The 27,145-nt window shown below is 53.7% G+C and overlaps 1 protein-coding gene across 6 annotated transcripts in view; it reads right to left on the bottom strand.

The window, feature by feature from the left end:
• LOC147096263 (carnitine O-acetyltransferase-like) overlaps nt 1–27,052 on the bottom strand; it is a 79,834-nt gene extending 52,782 nt beyond the window's left edge. For 2 of the 6 annotated variants that reach the window (XM_085975114.1, XM_085975116.1), the window contains exons 1-3: nt 13,202–13,515; nt 13,022–13,096; nt 4,624–4,899 (exon numbers count right to left, since the gene is read on the bottom strand). In XM_085975114.1, coding sequence (XP_085831240.1) covers nt 4,624–4,899; nt 13,022–13,096; nt 13,202–13,297 — 447 coding nt within the window. In that variant the 5' untranslated portion in view covers nt 13,298–13,515. Of the gene's footprint in view, nt 1–4,623; nt 4,900–12,369; nt 12,467–13,021; nt 13,524–25,910; nt 26,005–26,780 lie in introns of those variants that run through there. The other 4 variants (XM_085975117.1, XM_085975113.1, XM_085975115.1 and 1 more) reach the window with 4 other exon arrangements.
• Between the last annotated feature and the right edge of the window lie 93 nt (nt 27,053–27,145).

The raw sequence follows: 27,145 nt of genomic DNA, 5'->3' as shown, positions 1-27,145 counted from the left end.
GGGGGGAGAGACGGCGGGGGGGAGAGACCGGGCGGGGGGGGGGAGAGACGGCGGGGGGGAGAGACGGCGGGGGGGGAGAGACGGCGGGGGGGAGAGACGCGGGGGGGGAGAGACGGCGGGGGGGAGAGACGGCGGGGGGGAGAGACGGCGGGGGGGAGAGACGGCGGCGGGGGGGAGAGACGGCGGGGGGAGAGACGGCGGGGGGAGAGACGGCGGGGGGGGAGAGACGGCGGGGGGGGAGAGACGGCGGGGGGAGAGACGGCGGGGGGGAGAGACGGCGGGGGGAGAGACGGCGGCGGGGGGAGAGACGGCGGGGGGGGGAGAGACGGCGGCGGGGGGAGAGACGGCGGCGGGGGGGGGAGACGGCGGCGGGGGGGGGACGGCGGCGGGGGGGGAGACGGCGGCGGGGGGGGAGACGGCGGCGGGGGGGAGACGGCGGCGGGGGACGGCGGCGGGGGGAGACGGCGGCGGCGGGGAGACGGCGGGGGGGGAGACGGCGGGGGGGGAGAGACGGCGGGGGGGGGAGAGACGGCGGGGGGGGGAGAGACGGCGGGGGGGGGAGAGACGGCGGGGGGGGGAGAGACGGCGGGGGGGGAGGGACGGCGGGGGGGGAGGACGGCGGGGGGGGAGGGACGGCGGGGGGGGGAGGGACGGCGGGGGGGGAGAGACGGCGGGGGGGGAGAGACGGCGGGGGGGGAGAGACGGCGGGGGGGGAGAGACGGCGGGGGGGGAGAGACGGCGGGGGGGGAGAGACGGCGGGGGGGGAGAGACGGCGGGGGGGAGAGACGGCGGGGGGGGAGAGACGGCGGGGGGGGAGAGACGGCGGGGGGGAGAGACGGCGGGGGGGAGAGACGGCGGGGGGGGAGAGACGGCGGGGGGGAGAGACGGCGGGGGGGAGAGACGGTGGGGGGGAGACGGCGGCGGGGGGAGACGGCGGCGGTGGGGGAGAGACGGCGGCGGTGGGGGAGGGACGGCGGCGGGGGGGAGAGATGGCGGCGGTGGGGCAGACGGCGGGGGGGAGAGACGGCGGCGGGGGAGAGACGGCGGGGGGGGGAGAGACGGCGGGGGGGGGAGAGACGGCGGGGGGGGAGAGACGGCGGGGGGGGGGAGAGACGGCGGGGGGGGGAGAGACGGCGGGGGGGGGAGAGACGGCGGGGGGGGAGAGACGGCGGGGGGGGAGAGACGGCGGGGGGGGAGAGACGGCGGGGGGGGAGAGACGGCGGGGGGGGGAGAGACGGCGGGGGGGGGAGAGACGGCGGGGGGGGAGAGACGGCGGGGGGGGAGAGACGGCGGGGGGGGAGAGACGGCTGGGGGGGGGGGAGAGACGGCGGCGTTGGGGGAGACGGCGGGGGGGAGAGACGGCGGGGGGGGGAGAGACGGCGGGGGAGAGAGACGGCAGCGGTGGGGGAGACGGCGGGGGGGAGAGACGGCGGGGGGGAGAGACGGCGGGGGGGAGAGACGGCGGCGGTGGGGGAGACGGCGGGGGAGAGACGGACGGCGGGGAGAGAGGCGGCGGCGGTGGGGGAGACGGCGGGGGGGGAGAGACGGCGGGGGGGGGAGAGACGGCGGGGGGGAGAGACGGCGGCGGTGGGGGAGACGGCGGGGGGGAGAGACGGCGGTGGGGGAGACGGCGGGGGAGAGAGACGGCGGCGGTGGGGGAGACGGCGGGGGGGAGAGACGGCGGCGGTGGGGGAGACGGTGGGGGGGAGAGACGGCGGCGGGGGGGAGACGGCGGCGGGGGGGAGACGGCGGCGGGGGGGGAGACGGCGGGGGGGGAGACGGCGGCGGGGGGAGACGGCGGCGGGGGGGAGACGGCGGCGGGGGGGAGACGGCGGCGGGGGGGAGACGGCGGCGGGGGGGGAGACGGCGGCGGGGGGGAGACGGCGGCGGGGGGGAGACGGCGGCGGGGGGGGAGACGGCGGCGGGGGGGAGACGGCGGCGGGTGGGAGACGGCGGCGGGGGGGAGACGGCGGCGGGGGGGAGACGGCGGCGGGGGGGAGACGGCGGCGGGGGGGAGACGGCGGCGGGGGGGAGACGGCGGCGGGGGGGAGACGGCGGCGGGGGGGAGACGGCGGCGGGGGGGGGAGACGGCGGCGGGGGGGAGACGGCGGCGGGGGGGAGACGGCGGCGGTGGGGGAGACGGCGGCGGGGGGGAGACGGCGGCGGGGGGGAGACGGCGGCGGTGGGGGAGAGACGGCGGGGGGGGGAGAGACGGCGGGGGGGGGAGAGACGGCGGGGGGGGGAGACGGCGGCGGTGGGGGAGACGGCGGCGGGGGGGAGACGGCGGCGGGGGGGAGACGGCGGCGGGGGGGAGACGGCGGCGGGGGGGAGACGGCGGCGGGGGGGAGACGGCGGCGGGGGGGAGACGGCGGCGGTGGGGGAGAGACGGCGGGGGGGGAGAGACGGCGGGGGGGGAGAGACGGCGGCGGGGGGGGAGAGACGGCGGGGGGGGAGAGACGGCGGGGGGGGAGAGACGGCGGGGGGGGAGAGACGGCGGGGGGGAGAGACGGCGGGGGGGAGAGACGGCGGGTGGGGAGAGACGGCGGGGGGAGAGGCGGCGGGGGAGACAGCGGCGGGGGAGACGGCGGGGGGGAGACGGCGGGGGGGAGAGACGGCGGGGCGGGGGGAGAGACGGCGGCGGGGGGGGAGACGGCGGCGCAGGAGACGGCAGAGGATACAGGCAACAAACACAGTGAAAGAGTCACAAACGGCTGTGAAAACCATATTGAGCGGCCATGCAAGGTGTTTGGGCTGATTGCACTGAGCAAAGCAAGGGTCACATAACGGTAGCATTATTCAGGAAAGACTGAACGAGTGGGGCTAGGCATTGCCACTGATGAAGTGATACTAAAATCGGCCCTTGCGTTTGTCTATGTGTTACCTGGTGTTACCGGGGGCGGGTAACGGCCTCCAGATGCGGTCAGTTTCCTGGCCCCAACCGTCTCCTTTTCACCATGGACGTCCAATACATCGGGTACATCGATGACTGTATTGGTGCCGTTTCCTGCTCTCGCCCTGAACTGGATAAGTTCATTCACTTTACTTCCACTTTCCACCCTGCCCTCACCTTCACATGGTCCATCTCCGACTCTTCCCTTCCCTTCCTTGACTTCTCCTTCTCCATTTCTGGCGATCGGCTTTCAACAAACATCCACTACAAGCCCACCGACTCCCACAGCTACCTGGACTACACTTCCTCCCACCCCGCTTCCTGTAAGGACTCTATTCCATTCTCCCAGTTTCTCCGTCTCCGCCGCATCTGTTCTGACGATGCCACCTTCCATACCAGTGCTTCTGACATGTCTTCCTTTTTCCTCAACCGAGGATTCCCCTCTACTGTGGTTGACACGGCCCTTGACCGTGTCCGTTCTATTTCCCGCACTTCTGCTCTCACCCCTGCCCCTCCCTCCCGGAACCACGATAGGGTTCCCCTTGTCCTCACCTTTCACCCCACCAGCCTCCACATTCAACGGATCATCCTCCGCCATTTCCGCCACCTCCAACGTGATCCCACCACCAAACACATCTTCCCCTCACCTCCTTTCAGCATTCCGTAGGGACCGCTCCCTCTGCGACACCCTGGTCCACTCCTCAATCACCCCCAACAGCCCTGCTCCTTCACCTGGCACCTTCCCGTGCAAGCGCAGGAGATGCAACACATGCCCTTTTACCTCCCCCCTTCCACTGTCCAGGGCCCCAAACACCCCTTCCAGGTGAAACAGCGATTTACTTGTACTTCTTGCAATCTAGTATACTAGTATTCGCTGCTCACGATGCAGTCCTCCTCTACATTGGGGAGAACAAACGCAGATTGGGCGACCGCTTTGCGGAACACCTCCGTTCAGTCCGTACGGGTGACCCTGAGCTTCCGGTCGCCTGTCACTTTAATTCACCGCTTCACTCCCACTCTGATCTCCTGTCCTCGGGCTATTGCATTGTTCCAATGAAGCTCAACGTAAGCTCGAGGAACAGCACCTCATCTTTCGATTGGGCACTTTGCAGCCTGCCGGACTCAACATTGAGTTCAACAATTTCAGATAATTATCCCTGCCCCCATTTTTCATGCAGTATGATTTTTGCCATTCCCATTTGCAACATTTTATCTTTCCTGCCTCTTACAAAAGTACAGGATATTCTTTCTATTTCTTCCTCCCCTCCTAACCCCCCCACCACCCCCCCCCCAGTCTCTGCACCTGCTTAATATCTGTTACATCTCCAGCTTTTTCCAGTTCTGATGAAGGGCCCCAGACCTGAAACGTTAACTCTGTTTCTCTCTCCATGGATGCTGCCTGGCCTGCTGAGCATTTCCAGCATTTTCTGTTGTTATTTCAGATTTCCAGCACCCGCAGTATTTTGCAATTATAAATGAAGCCGGTGGTGGAGGGAGAGCAGGTTTGAGGTGGTGGATGGGATGCCCGTCAAACGGGCTGCTATTTTACACTGGAAGGCATCACAGCCGAGCCCAATGTCCACTGGATGATGTTTAAGTGCATTTTTCTGATTTCAGTGCCCCTCCCTCCCACCCGTCCCCCGCCACACCACTTTCATTCTAATCTGCGGGAATACGGAGAGGAATTGTAGTGCCCCCATATTGTTTATTGTGACAAAACTCCCAACACTTACCCAGTTTTCAGTCCTTCGAGATCGCCTTTCCAGCCTGTCCTGTAGTTTCAGTCCGATGCTATGTGGCCTGCTAAACTCTCTCGCCATTTGCCTCGTCTGTTCCAGCTCCTCCGGGGTCACGAGGGGCTGCAGTGCCAGGAGATAGCGTTCCAATGTATGTTTCAGCGGAGGAACCGGCAGCTGAGGCAACGGAGCGTGGGCCGAGAAAGGCCTTGCTGGAGGGCAGCGGAGGCCTGGCGGCTTGATGAGGAGAGTTGGCCGCCATACTCTGACCATCTGCAATAGAGATTGGAGCATAAAGACACTCAGCACCTATACTGGGCGAGAGGGTGCAGTCTGCGTTGGGGGGAGTGCAATATGGCGACAGCTTGGCTCGATGGCAGGACACTCGGATGGCGGCCGTGACGGTCCGGTGCTGAGATCGCTCTCCCTGCTTCGGGCGGCCAGCTCTCGCCGCTCGCTCCCACAACCGGAGCAGCAGCCAAGCCGACCCGCTGGAGCACATCGGCCGCAGCTCCTCGGCAGGAAGGAATTCAGACTGGGAGGAGGGGAGCCGAGCACGGCGGCCAGAGGCCGACCCGCGAAGAGGGAGAAGCAGGCCCGGGCCGTGTAGCGTGGAGCCGGCGACAGTGAATTGGAGCATTCACATCCCGACGATGTGTTCGGCGAGTCGGGCAGAGGAGCGCAGCGCAATGAGCAGCAGCAGCAGACTCACGACACGCTGCAGCACGTCGGCCGGCAGCTCCATTTCGGGTAACTCGCAGTCCGGATGGGAGGAGGGGAGCCGAGCATGGTGGCCAGAGCGGGAGAAGCAGGCCCCCACACGTGGAGCCGGCAACAGTGAGGAGGAGGCCGCGGTGAAGAGGAGGACGGAGCGGCTGAGGAACATCGTGCTCCCACTGCCACGGGAAGCCATTGTATTGACTCTGAACGCGGCGCTGTATGTATAGCTGACGCGTCCCTACGGGGAACAAGCATTCCATTGTACTTGTTACATATGGCAAATAAATCTCATCTGAATCTGAATCTGAATTTGCTTTTCCATTGACATCAATCAAACTGATTATTTGACGGAGCCGATACCGAACAGCCCACACGATCCCGCTCGTTTCACACCGCCCGCACGATCCCGCTCGTTTCACACCGCCCGCACGATCCCGCTCGTTTCACACCGCCCGCACGATCCCGCTCGTTTCACACCGCCCGCACGATCCCGCTCGTTTCACACCGCGGCTAACATGATCCCGCTCGTTTCACACCGCGGCTCACACGACCCCGCTCGTTTCACACCGCGGCTCACACGACCCCGCTCGTTTCACACCGCCCGCACGATCCCGCTCGTTTCACACCGCGGCTAACACGATCCCGCTCGTTTCACACCGCGGCTCACACGACCCCGCTCGTTTCACACCGCCCGCACGATCCCGCTCGTTTCACACCGCGGCTCACACGACCCCGCTCGTTTCACGCCACCCGCGCGATCCCCCTCGTTTCACGCCGCCCGCGCGATCCCGCTCGCTTCACGACACCTGCGCGATCCCCCTCGTTTCACGCCGCCCGCGCGATCCCCCTCGCTTCACGCCGCCCGCGCGATCCCCCTCGCTTCACGCCGCCCGCGCACTTCTCGCTTCACGCCGCCCGCACGATGCCGCTCGTTTCACACCGCCCGCACGATCCCGCTCGCTTCGCACCGCCCCCAGGATCCTACTCGAAACCTATAAAATTCTGTCAGGCCTGGACAGACTAGATGCAGGAAGGATGTTTCTGATGGCCGGGGAGTCCAGAACCAGGGGTCATAGTCTAAGGATAAGAGGTAAGCCATTTAGGACTGAAATGAGGAGGAATTTCTTCACCCAGAGAGTGGTGAACCTGTGGAATTCTCTGCCACAGAGGGCGGTGGAGGCCAGTTCATTAAGTATATTCAAGAAAGAGTTGGATATATTTCTTAAGGCTAAAGGGATCAAGGGATATGGGGAGAAGGCAGGGACCGGGTACTGCATTTGGATGATCAGCCATGATCTCATTGAATGGCGGAGCAGGCTCGAAGGGCCGAATGGCCTACTCCTGCTCCTATCTTCCATGTATCTATGTTTCACACCGCCGCCCCAGATCTATTTCTTCATGAACATCTGTCTGGCAAACTTCTTAAATTTGGCAAGGAGAAGAGAACTTTAATACTATTTATTTATCTTGTGTGTGTTTGTTTAAGAATAAAGATTGTGCCAAGCAAATTTTCGAATGCAGTCCCCTTTAACAGAATGCCACAAGCACAGTTTCAGGGGAGGAAAACAGTTCCTATTAGGTATGAAACAATGATCGAGTGTGGATGAAGGCTGCCTTCTCACTGTGGCTCAGCCTGTAGGTTGTTTGTCTACTGGCTTATTGAGTGTATATGTTAATAATAAGTCAACCTTGTTCTAAATGACCTGCAGAAAGTAAATAGAGCGATGGAAGGCTGATTGTGTGCGACCAATCTTTATTCGTCGGTAACTGTGATTATCGTCTAGCAGCCTTTCCAAGAAACTAATTACACACTGACCTTTACACCCAACGATAACACTGCATTGTATTATAATCTGGATATGTATTACACAGTGCAAAGTAGCACAGCAGGATAAAGGCACTATCCCCTCGTGCACCTCTTAACACAGGTAAGCAAGTGGCATGTACTTTACTTTTAAAGCTGATTCTCTCTCACTTGCTCAGGCCTCCCTGGCCACAAAAAGCTGACTCGACCATTGCTGCCTTTAGCTGGTCATGAGGACGTTCACATGAATAGTCCAGCAATAACCTTCCCCCTCTGGCTCCTCACACTCTCGGGAAGACACCTGGCCTCTGCTCAGTGCCTCCCCGCGCAGTATCAGGAAGTCAGCAGGCTGCAATAAAGCAATTTATTTTCCCAAGGTGTTTCACAGAAGGATAAGGGGAAAAAATGGACACCACGCCAAGGAAGTAGGGGCAAGGTACTACACAGGATGGGGAATGGAGGCATATGCTTGTTACTGCCCAGACAACAACTTTCATTTACATAGCGCCTTTAATGTAGTAAAATGTCCCAAGGTGCTTCACAGGAGCGCTATCAAACAAAACTTGACACCGAGCCACACACGGAGGTATTAGGGTAGATTGGTCAAAGAAGAAGCGTCTTAAAGGAGGCGAGAGGTAGAGAGGCGGAGAGGTTTTGGGAGGGAATTCCAGAGCTTCGGGCCCAGGCAGCTGAAGGCACAGCCGCCAATGACAGAATGAAATGACATGGCAATATTCAAACACAACACATCAATCACAGAAGGATTCTCTTTTAAGTACCCATTTATTTGTAGTTGCATGACAAAGGCACTGGGTTTATTCCTCATTTTCCTAGATGATACATTTGGTTCCTCTCTTCCTACATTTCTGTGTCACTAATGGATTTGGCTTCCAGGCTGCTTATGCTCTCACGAAAAATCTTTGGACCAGCAATTGCTGGAATGGCGCATCTCTGAGTCAGAATGTTGTGGGTTCAAGTCCCACTCCAGGGACTTGAGCACAAAAATCTAGGCTGGCATTCCAGCGCAGTACTGAGGGAGTGCTGCACTGACAGAGGGGCAGTACTGAAGGAATGCTGCACTGACAGAGGGGCAGTACTGAGGGAGTGCTGCACTGACAGAGGGGCAGTACTGAGGGAGCGCTGCACTGACAGAGGGGCAGTACTGAGGGAGCGCTGCACTGACAGAGGGGCAGTACTGAGGGAGCGCTGCACTGACAGAGGGGCAGTACTGAGGGAGTGCTGCACTGACAGAGGGGCAGTACTGAGGGAGTGCTGCACTGACAGAGGGGCAGTACTGAAGGAGCGCTGCACTGACAGAGGGGCAGTACTGAGGGAGCGCTGCACTGACAGGGGCAGTACTGAGGGAGTGCTGCACTGACAGAGGGGCAGTACTAAGGGAGCATTGTATTGACAGAGGGGCAGTACTAAGGGAGCGTTGTACTGACAGGGGCAGTACTGCGGGAGTGCTGCACTGACAGAGGTAGCGCTGCACTGACAGAGGGGCAGTACTGAGGGAGCGCTGCACTGACAGAGGGGCAGTACTGAGGGAGCGCTGCACTGACAGAGGGGCAGTACTGAGGGAGCGCTGCACTGACAGAGGGGCAGTACTGAAGGAGTGCTGCACTGACAGAGGGGCAGTACTGAGGGAGTGCTGCACTGACAGAGGGGCAGTACTGAGGGAGTGCTGCACTGACAGAGGGGCAGTACTGAGGGAGTGCTGCACTGACAGAGGGGCAGTACTGAGGGAGTGCTGCACTGACAGAGGGGCAGTACTGAAGGAGCGCTGCACTGACAGAGGGGCAGTACTGAGGGAGCGTTGTACTGACAGGGGCAGTACTGAGGGAGTGCTGCACTGACAGGGGCAGTACTGAGGGAGTGCTGCACTGACAGAGGGGCAGTACTAAGGGAGCATTGTATTGACAGAGGGGCAGTACTAAGGGAGCGTTGTACTGACAGGGGCAGTACTGAGGGAGCGCTGCACTGACAGAGGGGCAGTACTGAGGGAGCGCTGCACTGACAGAGGGGCAGTACTGAGGGAGTGCTGCACTGACAGAGGGGCAGTACTGAGGGAGTGCTGCACTGACAGAGGGGCAGTACTGAAGGAGCGCTGCACTGACAGAGGGGCAGTACTGAGGGAGCGTTGTACTGACAGGGGCAGTACTGAGGGAGTGCTGCACTGACAGGGGCAGTACTGAGGGAGTGCTGCACTGACAGAGGGGCAGTACTAAGGGAGCATTGTATTGACAGAGGGGCAGTACTAAGGGAGCGTTGTACTGACAGGGGCAGTACTGAGGGAGCGCTGCACTGACAGAGGGGCAGTACTGAGGGAGCGCTGCACTGACAGAGGGGCAGTACTGAGGGAGTGCTGCACTGACAGAGGTGCTGTCTTTTGGTTGAGCTGTTAAATCGATCTTTTACATCCACCTGCTCTCTCAGGTAAATTTAAAAGATCCCATGGCACTATTTCAAAGAAGCGCAGGGGAGTTATCCCCAATGTCCTGGCCTATCTATCCCCCCCAAAAAAACAGGTTATCTGGTCATTATCACATTGCTGTTTGTGGGAGCTTGCTGTGCGCAAATTGGCTGCCATGTTTCCTACATTATAACAGTGACAATACTTCACTGGCTGTAAAGTGCTTCGGGACGTCCTGGGGTTGTGAAAGGTGCTATATAAATGCAAGTCCTTTTAACTCGCGATGAGCGACGTAAATTGATTTTTTTTCCTCACCCTTCCGATCACGCTATATTTGCGCCGTGCATTGCTGGAAATGTAAATTGATAACGGTGCAGCGATGTCAACGTCACATCTGGGACCTCATAAACATCACGGGGTCTCTCTTCTTTGCCACAAATTGCTGGGGGGGTTTACAAACTAATAATGGCGGGCACCATTTAGAGAACAGGCTTATAGTTCTGCTCTGATGAGGCAGCGACTCCGAATCATCAGGTCACAAGTACAAGGCATGGCGCATCTGGCCTGGTTTCTAACCAGGAGGAAAAAGCGAGAGACACATGTGGCATTCCACTTCAGGAGAAGACAGGCAGAGAGAAACTAGCACTGCTGTCTTGGGCTACTGGAATGGTACCTCACGGTGCTCAATCAGGCCATACCCTCACAGACAGGAGCTTCCATCACACCAGTCTGATCTTGAATTGGCGTCCTATTATACCCTGAGCTGAGCTCCTGAACCCAATGCCCATTCACCCATCACCCCTGTGCTCGCTGACCTACATTGGCTCCCGCTTGATTGTCACTCCCTCCACCGTGGTTGCAGTGCGCACCATCGACAAGATGCACTGCAGCAACTCGCCAAGGCTTCTTCGGCAGCACCTCCCAAACCCACAACCTCTACCTAGAAGGACAAGTGCAGCAGGTGCATGGGAACACCATCACCTCCCAAGTTCCCCTCCAAGTCACACACCATCCTGACTTAGAAGTATATCGCCGATCCTTCATCGTCGCTGGGTCAAAATCCTGGAACTCCCTCCCTAACAGCACTGTGGGAGCACCTTCACCACATGGACTGCAGCGGTTCAAGGAGGCGGCTCACCACCACCTTCTCAAGGGCAATTAGGGATGGGCAATAAATGCTGGCCTTGACAGCGACGCCCACATCCCAGCAACGAAAAAAAAGACTCGATCACTACATAGGATAATCCAGTAACTATGTTCCCACTCACTTTTGATCATGATGGAAGACTCTTAGCTCATATTTCTCTGTCAGCTGTGGCTCAGTGGGCAGCAGTCTCACCTCCGAGTCAGAAGGTTGTGGATTCAAGTCCCACTCCAGATACTGGAGCACAAAATCTAGGCTGACACTCCCAGTGCAGTGTTGAGGGAGCGCCGCACTGTCGGATGGGGCGTTAAAACCGAGGCCTCACCCGTTCTCTCAGGTGGATGTAGAAGATCTCATGGCACTATTTCGAAGAGCAGGGGGGAGTTATCCCGAGTGTTCTGGCCAATATTTATCCCTCCATCAACATCACTAGGAAAACAGATGAGCTGGCCATTATCACATTGCTGTTTGTGGGAGCTTGCTGTGCGCAAATTGGCTGCCACATTTCCTACATTACAACAGTGATTCCACTTCAAAAGTACTTCTGGACTCAATATCGAGTTCAACAACTTCAGATCATAACCTCGGCCCCTATTATATTTTTATATTTTTTATCCACACTGTTGGTTTGTGACTTTTCCTTTTTTTTCTCTCTCCCACATGGCAGCTGTCTCACTCTGCCAGCCCATTTCACACTTCATCTAGAGCCATTGTTTGTTTCTTTACCTGTCCTATTACCATCTCGCCTCACCTTGAATATCTCTTAATGTCTCTTCTTTCATCCCCTCCCCCATTTCCCAGCCCCCAAACTGCCTTTTGTTTCATTTCCTGCCTTTTCTCTCAGTCCTGACGAAGGGTTTCGATCCGAAACGTTGACTCTATTTCTCTCTCCACGGATGTTGCCTGGCCTGCTGAGTTTTTCCAGCATTTTCTGTTGTTATTTCAAAAGTACTTCATTGGCTGTAAAGCACTTTGGGACGTCCGGTGGCCGTGAATGATGCTGTATAAATAAATGCAAGTCGTTTTCTTTCTCACAAGTTAACCTACTCTAGTCTCCAGATGTTACATTTACAATGGCTCTCAAATGAGACACAAAACTGTCTGTAGAACAAACACAAATGTCAGGTTAGGTTAAGAACAATGGAAAGAATATGGGCACCCTTGTGTTTTATGCCTTTAAACTGCCGGTCGAAGGGAGTGAACATTTTCTGCAACGACACGCAGATTTTATTTGATTTGTGATCACACTGGCGAGGAACTGCTGCCCAAAATATCCGCTGCCAGCAGCTGGATAGCAAAAAAAACCGCAAGTGTGCAGATCTCACCCTTAATACAATGTTAATGTTTGGCCGTCATTGTCCGCATGCCCAATACGAGACTCCCAAAACAAGCGCTCTACTCGGAGCTCCGACACGGCAAGAGAGCCCCAGATGGCCAGAGGAAATGCTTCAAGGACACCCTCAAAGCTTCCTTGAAAAAGTGTAACATCCCCACCGACACCTGGGAATCCCTGGCCCAAGACTGCACAAAGTGGAGGAGAAGCATCCGGGAAGGCGCCGAACACCTCGAGTCTCTTTGCCGGGAGCAAGCGGAAGCCAAGCACAGGCAGCGCAAGGAGCGCATGTCAACCCAAGCACCCCACCCACCCGCCGTCTGCCCCACCTGTGACAGAGGCTGCAGGTCCCGCATTGGACTCATCAGTCACCTGCGAACTCATTTTTAATGTGGAAGCAAGTCATCCTCGGTTCCGAGGGAGTGCCTAAGAAGAAGAAGAAGAAGAATGTTTGGGATACAAAGGAATTCAGTAACACACCCTCCTGCTGCAGTACAACAGTGACCAGACTTCAAAAAAACTTCATTGTGAAGCGCTTTGGGACGTCCTGAGGTGGTGAAAGGCGCTATAGCAATGCAAGTTCTTTATTTCCTCATTTATTTGCATTTTAAAAGCGGTTTCTACTGGTATGGGTGGGTGAGAATGCCTCACAAACACAGGATTCCCTAACAAAGTCCAACCATGCAGATTACTGCTGCTCTTCCGGCCCTGCCGGACGAGAGTATCCCAGCAAACACTCGGGATATGGTGGGGGAGCAAGTGACATTCAGCACGTGTGCAATGCGCGCTGTTTATTTTAACTTTAATAATGCACAAATATCTTACCAGCGGTTGTGGGGAAAAGAGCACAGCAAATAGGCTAGCGAGCAGAGGCTACAATGTGCAACTTGTAACTGTGCCTTCTCTCCATTAATAAATACTAATATTTTGCTACAATGTAACCAACAATGACCCGAATGAAACTGACGATCGGAAACTCACCCACAGCCCCTTGGACGCCGTGAGCATCATGTCGATCCTTTTCTGGGAATCATTTACTCCAATGTTGAGGCCAACCTTAGGGGGGGGGCGGGAAATACTAAAGTTAGAGCAGTTTCACCAGCTGCCAGGGTCGGATGTAAGAAAATGCCAAGAGTTTAGAGTTCACCAGAACTCGCTTACTTCCGTCTGCTTCCCGTGTGTTTCTGTGTTCAAAATGCAGCGGGATACGGTCGAAACGTGCAGGGGTGTCTGCAAGTTATGGAGGCGTTTCAACATCAACGCGCACTGATAATTATTAGTGAAAGGAGCACCGAATGTCACTTACATATTTACATTATTTTGGGGGAGGAATTCTTTTAAAGAAACGCGAAATAGAGTGGGGGGAGGAGGTTGCGGACCGGAGTTTTACATCCGATGATCGTTGTGATTTTATTTGCAATAGTCTAGGTCATGGTTGGAAAGGGTTTATTTAGTTCGGTAACACCCGATCATTGTACCTCATAAAGGAGGGGTTTTCCCCTCACTCTTGCAATGGTACAGTCTGGCATGCGAGGCGCTCTAATAGCAAATGTCAACAAAGCCCAACATGACCAAGGTCAGGGGAAGGGAATTTTACTTGGCAAAACCCGGGTCACAAAGAAATTCGACACAAATGGAGAGGCGGCTATTTGTTCAGAGTATATAAGACCTATAAAACATCCCCCCCAAAAAACACAGAGACCTTCACAGGAAGCGAGTGAGATGGTGATGGGTCTAATTATGCGAGAACAGAGTGTTCTCCACAACACATTGAACAGGCCGTGGGCTGGCGGGAGGAGGGGAAAGGGACGCTCTCGGCTCAGGCCAGAATATTGACACGTGTCCGGGCTTAATCCTCCTATTGAAACTCATCTTGTCTGCACTCAAACCCGCCCTTTTATTTACGAAATTGAGATGTGCACGCCCTCTGAAGCTGTGTGTGGTGACTGCCTGACAGATCAACGTGGACAAGAGGCTGGGGTCAGAGGAACGTATTGATCAGGGAGAGCTTGTAGGGCTGGAGGAGGTTACCGAGATAGGGAGGGGCGAGGCCATGAAGGGATTTAAACGTGAGAATGAGAATTTTAAATTGGAGGTGGTGGGGGGAGCTACTGTAGATCAGCGAGGACAGGAGTGATAAATCAGATTCAAGAAGGCCATTCGGCCCATTATACCTGTGCCGGCTCTTTGGTGGAGCTATTAATTAATCCCACTCCCCTGCTTTTTCCACATAGCCTGGTAAGACAGAGGCGTGGGTGAGGATTTCAGCAGCAGATAGGCTGAGGTAGAGGTGGAGGTGGCGAAGTTACAAAAGTGAAAGTAGGCAATATTTGCGATGGAGAAGCTCCACTTGAGGTCGAATAGGACACCAAAACCAAGGTTGCAAATGGTTTGGGTCAGCCTCAGACAGTGGCCAAGGAGGGGATGTAATTGGTGGCAAGGGCATTGTGTTTGTGGCAGGGACCAAAGACAGTGGCTTTGGTCTTCCCAATGTTTAACTGGAGGAAAGTGCAGCTCAGCCAAGACTGGACGTCGGACAAGCAGTCTGACAAGATTGAGCTGGTGGAGACATCGCGGGAGAGGTGGAGAGGGGCGTCGGCAGCGTACATGTGGAAGCAAACCCCATATCATTGGTTGATGTCGCATTGGGTAGCATAGGCCTCAGTTGGCAAACGCATAGAAGATAGGAGCAGGAGTAGGCCATTCGAGCAGAAGTAGGCCATAACTAGCGTATAACAGACTAGGAGGGTCCCAGGTTCAATCCCTGGTCTGGCCCCATCCTGCTTACGGTGGCTTGTCCTTCCATGGGATCTCTGACTTTGACCCTGGTCTTCCTACTATTGTCCCCAAACTATTCCCTGCTACCAGGAAATATGTATTCCATTAATTATTACATTTAAACAGGCCTATGTAACCTGAGCTTTTCCCGTGTACATTCACTTTGGCTGCCGCTCCGGACCCGAGCCACTCCACTTTTTCCCCCTATTTCCCTTTTCTCTCTATCCCTCCCTGACCGCGCTCTCCTGTTGTCATGCCTCCTTTAATCTCTCCTCTCTCGGATACACTGCCCTCCCAAATCACTACCCTAATCCTTCATTACTCTTCGACCTTCCTACTCTCCTGCCGCTGTCCCAGGCTTGACTCCCTCTTAGATAAGCCCACAGCTTCCCTCTGTGCCTCTCTTGGCATCCTACGAAGGGCCCATCGAGGCACTCGTCACTGCCACTTTACGAGCAACAACCCCAACTGTCCCATCCTACTCTCTCACCGACCTTCCTGCCCAGCACGCTCACTGGGGGCAAATCTTACCAATCTCCTCCCCATCCCCCCAGCGCTGACCCTGTGGACGTTGGCAGTGGGGCAGCCATCACCGAACCTCTCCGCATCTCCCTCCAGAATGTCTGTTCGCTTGCGAACAGGGTCCTTGCCATCCATGAGCTTATCGTGGATGACTGCATCAATATCATGGCCCTGATGGAAACTTGGTTGAGGGGTGATGACACCATACACTTAAATGAAGCCTCCTCACCTGGCTATACCTTCCACCACATGCCCCGCTCAGACCGCCGTGGTGGCAGTGTGGCTCTCATCACCAAATCACACCTTGGTCTGTCCCCCTATTCCTCCGGCAGTTTCTTCTCCTTTGAGCATCTCACCTTATTCCACCCCTCTCACCAATTAAAATTCTCATTCTCTACCACCTACCCAAGTGCCATAAAAATGTTATTACTGAGATATCTTCACTGCTCTTCTCCCTCAGCCTCTGCACCGAATGACTTCTCATCCTCGGTGATTTCAACCTCCATCTCAATTCATCATGCTCTCTCTCCTCTGAGTTCACTAGCCTCCTATCCTCCCTTAATCTCTCTCCAGATAAACTCCCCAACCCATATTCACGGCCACCCCCTCGACCTTGCCATCTCTCATGGCCTCGCTACTCCCATCGTGTCAATTGCAGATAAGGCCATCTCTGACCATTTCCTCGTATCACTCTCGACCCACATCCCCCCCCAACCTTACTTCCTTCTGTGTCCGCCCCTGGAAAAAACCCTCTCCCAACTCTCTGACAACTGCACTTATGAAATCCCAACTGTCCAGCCTCTGGCCCTCCATTCACCGTGACATTTCTGCAGCTACCGATCTGCTCAACCACACCCTCACCACTAACTTTGATGCCCTAGTCCCTATTAAAACAATTACCCTCTCTCACCCTGGCCGTTCCCCCGGTACAGCCCTCATCTTCGCTCCCTTGAGTCCAAAGGACGCAGAGTTGAACGGATATGGCGGACAACTGGTTTAGCCGTTCACTGCCAGATCTGGCTGGACCACATAAAGCACTATCGGGCCCTGCTCTTCTCTTCCAAAATTGCTCACTATTCCAGAATCATTCTGGAATGCAGAGATAAACACCGGCTCCAATTCTTTACTGCTAACCATCTTCTTAAACCTCTCTCCCCTGTCTCCTCTCCCCTCACCTCTGATAACAAGTGTGAGGAGCTCATGGACTTCTTTGTCTCTAAGATTGAGACCATCCGTTCAGCTGCTTCTGCCACTTTCCTTCTTTCCCCTAGCCCACTGGGCCAAACTTCCTCTAAGGTTCCCCCCTGCCCTAGCCCTGAACTCGCATCTTTCTCCAGTTTCTCTCCGATCTCCCCTCGTGATCTCTCTGCGCTCATCTTGTCTATGAGACCCACCCCCTGCTCCCTCGACCCTATTGCCACCAAACTGCTGACCACCCAACTTCCTTTTCTGGCTCCCATGTTAGCTGATATTGTTAATGGTTCTCTCTCCTCAGGTACTGTCCCCCTCTCCCTCAAATCTACCGTCATCACCCCTCTCCTCATAAAAACAAAACTTGATCCCTCCGTCCTTGCAAACGACCGCCCCATCTCCAACCTCCCTTTCCTCTCCAACATCCTTGAACGTGTTGTCGCCTTCCAAATCCGTGCCCATCTTTCCCGCAATTCCATGTTTGAATCCCTCCAATCAGGTTTCTGCCCTTGCCACCGTACCGAAACGGCTCTCATCAAAGTCACAAGTGACATCCTTTGTGACTGTGACAAAGGTAAACTATCTCTCCTTGTCCTTCTTGACTTGTCTGCAACCTTTGACATGGTTGACCACTCCATCCTTCTCCAACGCCTCTCCACTGTTGTCCAGCTGGGTGGGACTGCACTCGCATGGTTCCATTCTTATCTATCTAATTGTAACCAGAGAATCACCTGCAACGGCTTTTCTTCCCGCTCCTGCATCGTTACCTCTGGTGTCCCACAAGGATCTATCATTGGCCACCTCCTATTTCTCATCTACATGTTACCCCTTGGTGACATCATCTGAAAACACAGCGTCAGTTTCCAGATGTACGCTGACGACACCCAGCTCTACCTCACTACCTCTTCTCTCGACTCCTCCACGGTGTCTAAATTTTCAGACTGCTTGTCCGACATACAGTTCTGGATGAGCAAAGATTTTCTCCAATTATATATTGGGAAAACCGAAGCCATTGTTTTCGGTCCCCGCCACCAACTCTGTTCCCCAGCCACTGACTCCATCCCTCTCCCTAACATCTGTCTGAGGCTGAACCACACTGTTCGCAACCTTGGTGTCATATTTGACCCTGAAATGAGCTTCCGACCACATATCCGCAGCATAACAAAGACCGCCTACTTCCACCTCCGTAACATCGTCCGTCTCCGCCCTTGCCTCAGCTCATCCACAGCGCCTTGATTTCAAAATTCTCATCCTTGTTTTCAAATCCCTCCATGGCCTCGCCCCTTCCTATCTCTGTAATTTCCTTCAGCCCACAACCCCCCCTCCCTGAGATATCTGCGCTCCTCTAATTCTGCCCTCTTGAGCATCCCTGATTATAATCGCTCCACCTTTGGTGGCCGTGCCTTCTGTTGCCGAGGCCCTAAGCTCTGAAACGCCCTGCCTAAACCTCTCCGCCTCTCTACCTCTCTTTCATAGAGTTTAGAGTCATAGAGTTTTACAGCACAGAAAGAGGCCCTTCGGCCCATCGTGTCTGCGCCGTCCATCAATCCCTGTCCAGTCTAATCCCATTTTCCAGCATTTGGTCCATAGCCTTGTATGCAATGGCATTTCAAGTGCTCATCCAAATGCTTCTTGAATGTTGTGAGGGTTCCTGCCTCCACCACCCTTTCAGGCATTGAGTTCCACATTCCAACCACCCTCTGGGTGAAGAAGTTCCTCCTCAAATCCCCTCTAAATCTCCTGCCCCTTACCCTGAATCTATGCCCCCTTGTTATTGACCCCCCTACTAAGGGGAAAAGTTCCTCTTTATCTACCCTATCTATGCCCCTCATCATTTTGTACACCTCAATCAGGTCTCCCCTCAGCCTTCTTTGCTCCAAGGAAAACAACCCCAGCCTGTCCAGCCTCTCTTCATAGCTGAGGCGCTCCATCCCAGGTAACATCCTGGTGGATCTTCTCTGCACCCTCTCCAAAGCAATCACATCCTTCCTATAGTGAGGTGACCAGAACTGCACACAGTACTCCAGCTGTGGCCTCACCAGCGTTTTGTACAGCTCCATCATAACCTCCCTGCTCTTATATTCTATGCCTCGGCTAATGAAGGCAAGTATCCCATATGCCTTTTTAACCACCTTATCTACCTGTTCCGCTGCCTTCAGGGATCTATGTACATGTACACCAAGGTCCCTCTGACCCTCTGTACTTCCTAGGGTCCTACCACTCATTGTGTATTCCCTTGCCTTATTTGTCCGTCCAAAATGCATCACCTCACACTTTTCAGGGTTAAATTCCATTTGCCACTTTTCCGCCCATCTGACCAACCCGTTTATATCGTCCTGTAGCCTGAGGCTTTTCTCCTCGCAATTTACCACCCCACCAATTTTCGTGTCATCTGCGAACTTACTGATCATGCCTTTCACATTCTCATCCAAATCATTTATGTAGATCACAAACAACAAGGGACCCAGCACCGATCCCTGAGGTACCCCACTGGACACAGGCTTCCAGTCACAAAAGCAACCTTCGACCATCACCCTCTGCCTCCTGCCACTCAGCCAGTTTAGGATCCAACGCGCCAAGGCACCCTCCTTTGAGACACTCCTTAAAACCTACCTCTTTGACCAAGCTTTTGGTCACCTGCCCTAATTTCTCCTTATGTGGATCGGTGTCAAATTTATTGTCTTAAAATACTCCTGTGAAGCACCTTGGGACGTTTTACTACGTCAAAGGCGCTATATAAATACAAGTTGTTGTTGTTGTTGTTAATCTGCTGCAGCCACAATCAGGCACCACATTTTGTGTATATGTTAATGAGTAGATAAGAATATAAGAATTAGGAGCAGGAGTAGGTCATACGGCCTCTTGAGCCTGTTCCGCCATTCAATAAGATCATGGCTGATCATCGACCTCAACTCCACTTTCCCGCCCGATCCCCATATCCCTTGATTTCCCCTGGAGTCCAAAAATTTATCGATCTCAGCCTTGAATATACTCAAAGACTCAGCATTCACAGCCCTCTGGGGCAGAGAATTCCAAAGATTCACAACCCTCTGAGTGAAGAAATTTCTCCTCATCTCAGTCTTAAATGGCCGACCCCTTATCCTGAGACTATGCCCCCTGGTTCTAGACTCTCCAGCCAGGGGAAACAACCTCTCAGCATCTACCCTGTCAATCCCCTTCAGAATCTTGTATGTTTCAATGAGATCACCTCTCATTCTTCTAAACTCCAGAGAGTATCGGCCCAATCTACACAATCTCTCATCATAGGACAGCCCTCTCATCCCAGGAATCAATCTAGTGAACCTTCGTTGCACCGCCTCCAAGGCACGTATATCCTTCCTTAGATAAGGAGACCAGAACTGTGCACAGTACTCCAGGTGTGGTCTCACCAAGGCCCTGTACAATTGTAGCAAAACTTCCTTACTCTTATACTCCAACCCCCTTGCAATAAAGGCCGACATGCCATTTGCCTTCCTAATTGCTTGCTGTACCTGCATGCTAGCTTTCTGTGTTTCGTGCACGAGGACACCCAAATCTCTCTAAACACCAACATTTGAAAGTTTCTCACCATTTAAAAATATTCTGTTTTTCTACTCTTCCTACCAAAGTGAATAACCTCACATTTCCCTACATTATACTCCATCTGCCACCTTACTGCCCACTCACTTAGTCTGTCTATATCACGTTGCAGACTCTTTGGGCTGGATTTTCATTGGGCCGTGGAGGTGGGATTGGAGGTGTGCGGGGGGGTTAAAATTGCAAAAACTGGCGGGTGGGCCCGACCCCGCCTTCAAGCAATTTTCAAAAATTCGTGTCTAGTGATCCCGTCTCCATGAGGCGGGATAGGCCGTTAAGGCCCTTAACAAGCACTAAATTGCCTCTATAATGCCATTTTGAAAGGCCTTTGTGATTTTAACCCTTTTCCCACGTGAAACACGCCTGTTCTGAAACACGACGGTGAAACCTGGCAGGAGCACAATTGGATTGCTGACTATCAGCTGCAGCTCAAACATTGAAGAGGAGATTTGATCAGCCATCATTTGCAGGTGGCAGGACTTTGTTGTCTCAGGTCTGGGGGAACTTTTAGAAGGTATAACCACAGCTGTGGAAGTTTGGAGCCTGACACCCATCTCCAGTGTGACCTCCTGGGAAACTCCTCTCGCCACACTCACTCAGCGCTTCCTCAACTGAGGCATATACCAGAAGCATGGGAGCCATTTATTTCCTTCCCTTCTGGGCATTAGATGAGGACGAAGACCAGCTGCGACACCAGCAGAACCAGGAACAACAGCAGCACCAACAGCAACAGCACCAGCAGGAGCGCCAAGCTGCTGCTCACCCACCTGAAGCTGCACAGGCCAGAAGGGGCCAGTGCATGGAAGCCCGTTGGCGCAGGAGATACCCCCTCAAACAGGGTCTACAGACACAGACAGGGTCAGCTACCTCAACATGTCTGAGCAGCAGTGCCAAAGGCGGCTCTGACTTTCGCGAGAGGTAGTGGGTGACATCTGTGCAATGCTGCAACAATACCTGCAGCCCAGAGGACCAGGTGGACAACCCCTACCAGTGGCCATCAAAGTCACCACCGCACTCAACTTTTTTGCCTCAAGCTCCTTCCAGGGATCAGCAGCAGACATCAGCGGCATCTCCCAGGCGGCTGCACACAAATGCATTACGCAGGTAACCGAGGCCCTCTTTGCCATCGCACACAATCACACCCATTTCACCAAGGATCAAGCAAGTGTCACAGCGCGTGTGGTTGGATTAGCTAATCTGGCAGGCTTTCCAAGGGTGCAGGGCATCGTTGACTGCACACATGTGGCCCTTAAGGCACCCCATCGCAATCCAGGTATTTTTGTCAACCGCAAGGGCTTCCACTCCCTCAACGTGCAGCTGTGTGTAACCACAAGAAGGAAATTTTGCATGTTTGCGCCAAGTACCCTGGCAGTTGCCATGACTCGTTCATCCTGCGGCAGTCTAGTGTGCCTCCACTATTCAGTCCGCCAGACCAACTTAACGGATGGCTACTTGGAGACAAGGGCTATCCCGAGGACGTGGCTAATGACGTCATTGAGGAGGTCATCCAACGAAGCTGAGGAGCGCTACAACTTTAGCCACATTTCCACCAGATCCATAATCGAGCAAACCATCGGTCTGCTGAAGATGCGCTTCAGACGCCTGGATAGATCAGGTGGAGCCCTGCAGTACTCAGCAGCCAGGGTCTCCAGAATCGCCGTGGTTTGCTGTGTACTTCACAACATGGCACAGCGTCGTGGCTTGCAGATTCCTGAGGACCAAGTGGCTCCTCACATATCCGCCTCAGATGAGGAGGAGGAGGAGGAGGAGGAGGAGAGTGAAAATGAACATCTTGCAGAGGCCCATCAACCAGTGCCAGCAGTAAGCAAGAACATTGCTGCCCGGGATGCAAGGAACGCACTCATCTTGGCCAGATTTGCTTAGCCTAGCCACTCAAGCACTTTTGCCTCGCAGCTTCTTACCTGAGCATCGACAATGGCCAAGAACCAGCTGACTCCTAGCAATTTGACCACCATACTGACAATTGCAAGTAACCCTAAGCCCTCAATGTGAAAGTCCCATTGGCAAAATGACACACGCCACAACTACAGCAGTAGCCATCAGATTTTTTATTTACATTATTCATCTGATGGCTTTTCCACATAAAACATCAAATTTCACCCAAGTGACTACCCTTGTGACTATTTGTGCAGTATCTTTCTCTTACGCATGCTCCTACGTGGTGCTTCCCCTATGGCTTCAGCAGATGTGGAGGCCCCTTGCTCACTTGCCTGCTGCTCCTGTCTCGACACCTTTGGCGGGGGTCCTCAGGGGTTGCAAACCTGTGAGGGCTTGTCAACAGTCTGCTGCTCCTGCGGCTGTGCAGGGGTTGAGACGCCGATCTCAGTTGGGTGTGGACTCTGGTGGGGCTCTGACTGAGGGCTCTGCAATGGCACGGAAGTGTGAGCGCTTGGAGAGGAGCTCCCACTTCCTTGATGTCTGCCACCAACTTCCCTCTCATGGGTCAGGTCCCCGTCAGCGCATGCAAGTGGCTTGAGAGCACCTTGCTGCACATCAGGGGGGCCATGGGGACCCGCATCTGCACTGGCAGTCCTACTCAGAAGGACTTCCATGAAGGTCTGGTTTCTCTGTTCAATAGATGACCATCGCTCCTCCAGAGATATCATTCTATTTTGAACACTCACCATGTTTTCTGCACTCTGGTGACTTATCACCTCCATGGAGGTTGCCAACCTTTCCATGGTGATGCGTTCATGCGCCAATGACTCCACAAAAGCTCTGCTCATGGTCACTATGGACTCCTCCATTCGCTCCACACTCGCAGCGACCTTGGAGACAAAACCTGCCAGAGACTCCTGCATCTGTGCCTGGAGTTCCAGCACCGCTGATCTTATGGATGGACCCAGAGGCAGAGGGTCGACATGCAGCTGAGCCGAGCTGGCAGAGTCTTGCGCCCTCCGACTAGGACTTTCTACTGCTGTCCCTGTCTCCACAATCTGCTGATGCTCACTTGTGAGCTGTGATACACCAGGTGACAACACTTCTCTATCTCACGATGGTCCCACCGAGGTGTGAGTGTCTGCGCTGGTGCTGGGTGCACTTAATTCTGCTGACGCTGCGCCCTCAGAGGTTGCAGCTTCCTCTGAGGAATCTTGATGTTCAGGCTCTTCCTCCTGGCTAGTGGGGATGGGTGCTGTCAATGGTCCTGTGGGGGAGTAAAGGAAAGAGTCAGAGATGTGGTGCCAAGGTTACATGCACATTGCATATTGCAGATGATCATAAGTCCATCTGTTAGAGCTTCAGAATCATTATCAGCGACTCATGCAATGTCAATGAGAGAGATGTAAAACTATTCTGTCACCAGCTTGCTGTGATGCACCCCTCTGTCCGTCCCCCACTTGCGCATCTTCCTCCACTCCAACGATCTCCAGGACCGCCTCCTCCCAGAGGGTGAGGTGGGCTACTGATGGTGGCCCTCCTCCTGTCCTCGCTCATTCTCGCTTATTGTGAGCTCTCTTTTCCTGCAATGAGGGAGACAAGTGGAGGTTGAGTGAGAATGAAGGAGTGAGTATAGAGAATCCATAGCATAGATACTTAGAAGGAGACAAAGATGGAGTGAGGTGGTAAGACCAAGCGCCCTCCCTGTGTGTTGTCAGTTGTTTTCATAACATCACAGTGATAGGGAGTGTGAGGGCTGCATAGTCGAATAGTTAGGTGAATGTGACCATAGAGAGAGAGGGAATGGGTAAGGGTACATGGATGTCAGTGTCAAGTGGGATGTGGAGGAAGAGATTGCTAAAGTTGAGTGCTGGTGAGGAAAGGCAATGGGGATCAGATTGAGGGTGATGGGAAAGTCATACTCACTTTTCCAGTGCGCAGAAGGTCATGAAATCTCTTCCTGCACTGAATCCACGTTTTGTGGGAAACTGATAATGAGTTGACCTCCTGGGCCACCTGGATCCACCCAGCCTTGGTCTGCTGGGGAGGTTTCTTCCTCCCTGAAGAAGGGAAGAGCACCTCCTTGTGAGCTCTTGCTCCCTCAACTGAAGCCTGCAGGGCAACGCCGTCAAACCTTGGAGCAGACCTTGGTCGCTTGATGGTCATTCTTCCTCCAGGTCCCTCTAGCATGAAAGGCCAAAAGCTTGGCAGTCTGCAGAAGAAGCAAGGCTTGTTGCAGACCTTAAATGCAGCAGCAATGATGACGTCATCGGAGGCAACTTTCAGACTGGAAAAACTCATTTGCCATGGGTTCCCACACGTTGGAACTCAATTGGCCAATTAAGTTAAAATCGCATCAATCTCCCACATCGATTTAGATTCGTGTGGCTAACACGAAATGTGGATTACACAACCCCCAACCCGCCCCTGAATTAAAATCCACACATTCTCCTCACAGCTTACTGTCCCACCTAGCTTTGTATCATCAGCAAACTTGGATACATTACACTCCATTGCAGTACAATACAAAAAATCCCATGCCAGGGTTTCACACAATTCAACTGCAGAACCCCATTCTAAAATGTCACAAGATATCTTCCATTTTAATTCTAGCTCTTTCAAAACACAATCTGATATAAAGGTAGACAGGTTCCTATTTGCAGCAGGAAGAAAACTGTGCTTTCATCACACCCTCACCAAAAAACTATCTCTGAACTGGGGACTTTGAGGCAGATTCCTTTTGTTAGAAAGTGGCACCCCCCAAGAATCCCAATTCAAACACTGTCCACGATGCTGCTGGGTAATTGCAGGTGGTGCCAGAGGTCATGCTTGCTACAGTGCAAACATTTTCAACGCACTTCTTAGATTTTTACTTAAAATTTAATTACATATCTGTGCTAGCTAATATGATTGTCAACACAATACGGTCTCGTACCAGCAGGTTTTGAAACAGCTTCTACCCCCAGGCCATAAGACTCATGAACAAATAATTTATTATTATTTATTACTGTTTTATTTATTATTACTGTATTTCTATTAGTATTTTTATCATTGCTATGCCATATTTATTCCAATGTTGGGAGGACTCGTAAAAATCAACATTTCATTGTGCAGTACACACGTCTGCTGCATATATGACAAATAAAAATGGAATTGAATTGAATTGAATAGATTTGCGCCTACACAGCCTGGCCGTTAAGTGTCGCCTGGGCACAGTGCAGAAAGGAAAATCTTGCTGGGAGAATTGCCCCATTTTCCTTGCATTTAAATGAATGGAAGGAAAGTCCGGTGGGATCTCTTACCAGCCTGTGAAGCTCCTCACTAGATTTTCTGTCTCCACTCTGCCCAGGTGATGCTTAACACCCAGACAGTGAAGATGAAAATCTGACAGATCTTCCATAGGACTACATAGGATATACAGCACAGAAACAGGCCATTCGGCCCAACCAGTCCATGCCGGCGATAATGCGCCACTCACAACCTCCTGACTCAGAGGTGACAGTGCTCCCCACTCAGCCACAGCTGACACTGCAAGGGTAGTGGAAATCTGGAACTCTCTCTCACAAAAATCTGTTGAGGCTGGGGGTCAATTGAAAATTTCAAAACTGAGGTTGACAGATTTTTGTTAGGTAAGCATATTAAGGGATATGGAGCAAAGGCAGGAAAATGGAGTTAAGTATAGATCAGCCAGGATCTAATTGAATGGTGGAAGAGGCTCAAGGGGCTGAATCACCTACTTCTGTTCCTATGCTCCTATGTGCCTAACTATTAGGGAATCCCACCTAAAATGTTCCTGTGCATCTTTCAGGGACTCCCGTGCCAAACATGCACTGTACGGACCATCACCGTGAACAAATTAGAGAGGCGAGGGGGTTTTGTTCAACCTGTTAAAGAGCGACTTTACCAGATCTTGCGTGTTGAAGGTCAGACTTTGGATCGTCAGGAGCCAGGCCACACGTCCAAAAGTGGTGCTTGGTGCTTTCTATTCCAAAAAAAAGCTGTAATTTTTATTGTAAAAACTTTAAAAGGTACAAAGAATGTTGGAAGTCATATTGATATGAAGTTCTACAATGCAAGTGTATTTTTCTTTTGACTTACAGTGAGATTATCACTAAGCTATTAATATAAGGGCTGGCAGTTGTGACGTTTCATTATTCATTGAACGTAAATTAGCAAATGACAGCTGTGGCTCAGCTGTTAGCACTCTCACCTTGGAATCAAAAGGTTGTGGGTTCTGAGACTCACTCCAGAGACTTGAGCACAAATACCTAGGCTGACAGTCCAGGACAGGACTGAGGGAGTGCAGCACTGTCGAAGGTGTCATTAAACCGAGGCCCCGTCTGCTCCCTCAGGTGGATGTAAAAGATCCCATGGCATTTTTTCAAAGAAGAGCAGGGGGTGGGGGGGGGGAAGTTCTCCCCGGTGTCCTCAACCAACATTGCTAAAACAGATGATCTGGTCATTAACACATTGCTGGTTGTGGGAGCTTGCTGTGCACAAATTGGCTGCCCTCTTTTCTACATTACAACAGTGACTGCACTTGAAAAGTACTTCATTGGCTGTAAAGCGCTTTGGGACGTCCTGAGGTCGTGAAAGGCGCTGCAGAAATGCAAGTCTTTCTTTTTATAAGACTTTGTTTCAAATTAATCCTCACTGTTGCTGGGATCATTGCAACTTTTGGAAAGTAATAACTTTCAATTAAAAGAATTGGCATGGTGTCACACTATTCAACAAAAGAAGTTGGTTATACTGAAAATATCAATAATATACACACCTGGTAATATTCTAATGTAAGAAACTTTTAAAAAGTAGAGTGTGATGGACTATAAATACATGGTCCTGGTACTGCTGGCTGTACGCCTGTAAGGCCCGAAGTCGGTCCGGGGCCCTGATCCACTTTGCAGTTGTTCTCCCAGGACGGAAAGAGGTCGGAACACTGATGGTTCTTTGCCAGATACAGTTTTATATTCTGGCTGTGAAAAAATGAGCAACGCACCCTGTGAACTCTCTCCCCGCCCCAAAAATGGGTCTTTAATTCAAAACGAATACAGGAGTGGATGAAGCAAACTGGAGGCAGGGGAAGTGAAATGCACCGTTGCCAGGGACGCCTGCACGGTTGCTGGGGAAAGCAGGATGTGA

This window comes from Somniosus microcephalus, unplaced genomic scaffold (assembly GCF_052327205.1).
Source record: "Somniosus microcephalus isolate GS21.2 unplaced genomic scaffold, FLI_Smic_1.0 unresolved_chr1, whole genome shotgun sequence".
Classification (NCBI taxonomy): domain Eukaryota; kingdom Metazoa; phylum Chordata; class Chondrichthyes; order Squaliformes; family Somniosidae; genus Somniosus; species Somniosus microcephalus.
This window is presented reverse-complemented; position numbering and strand designations above follow the sequence as displayed.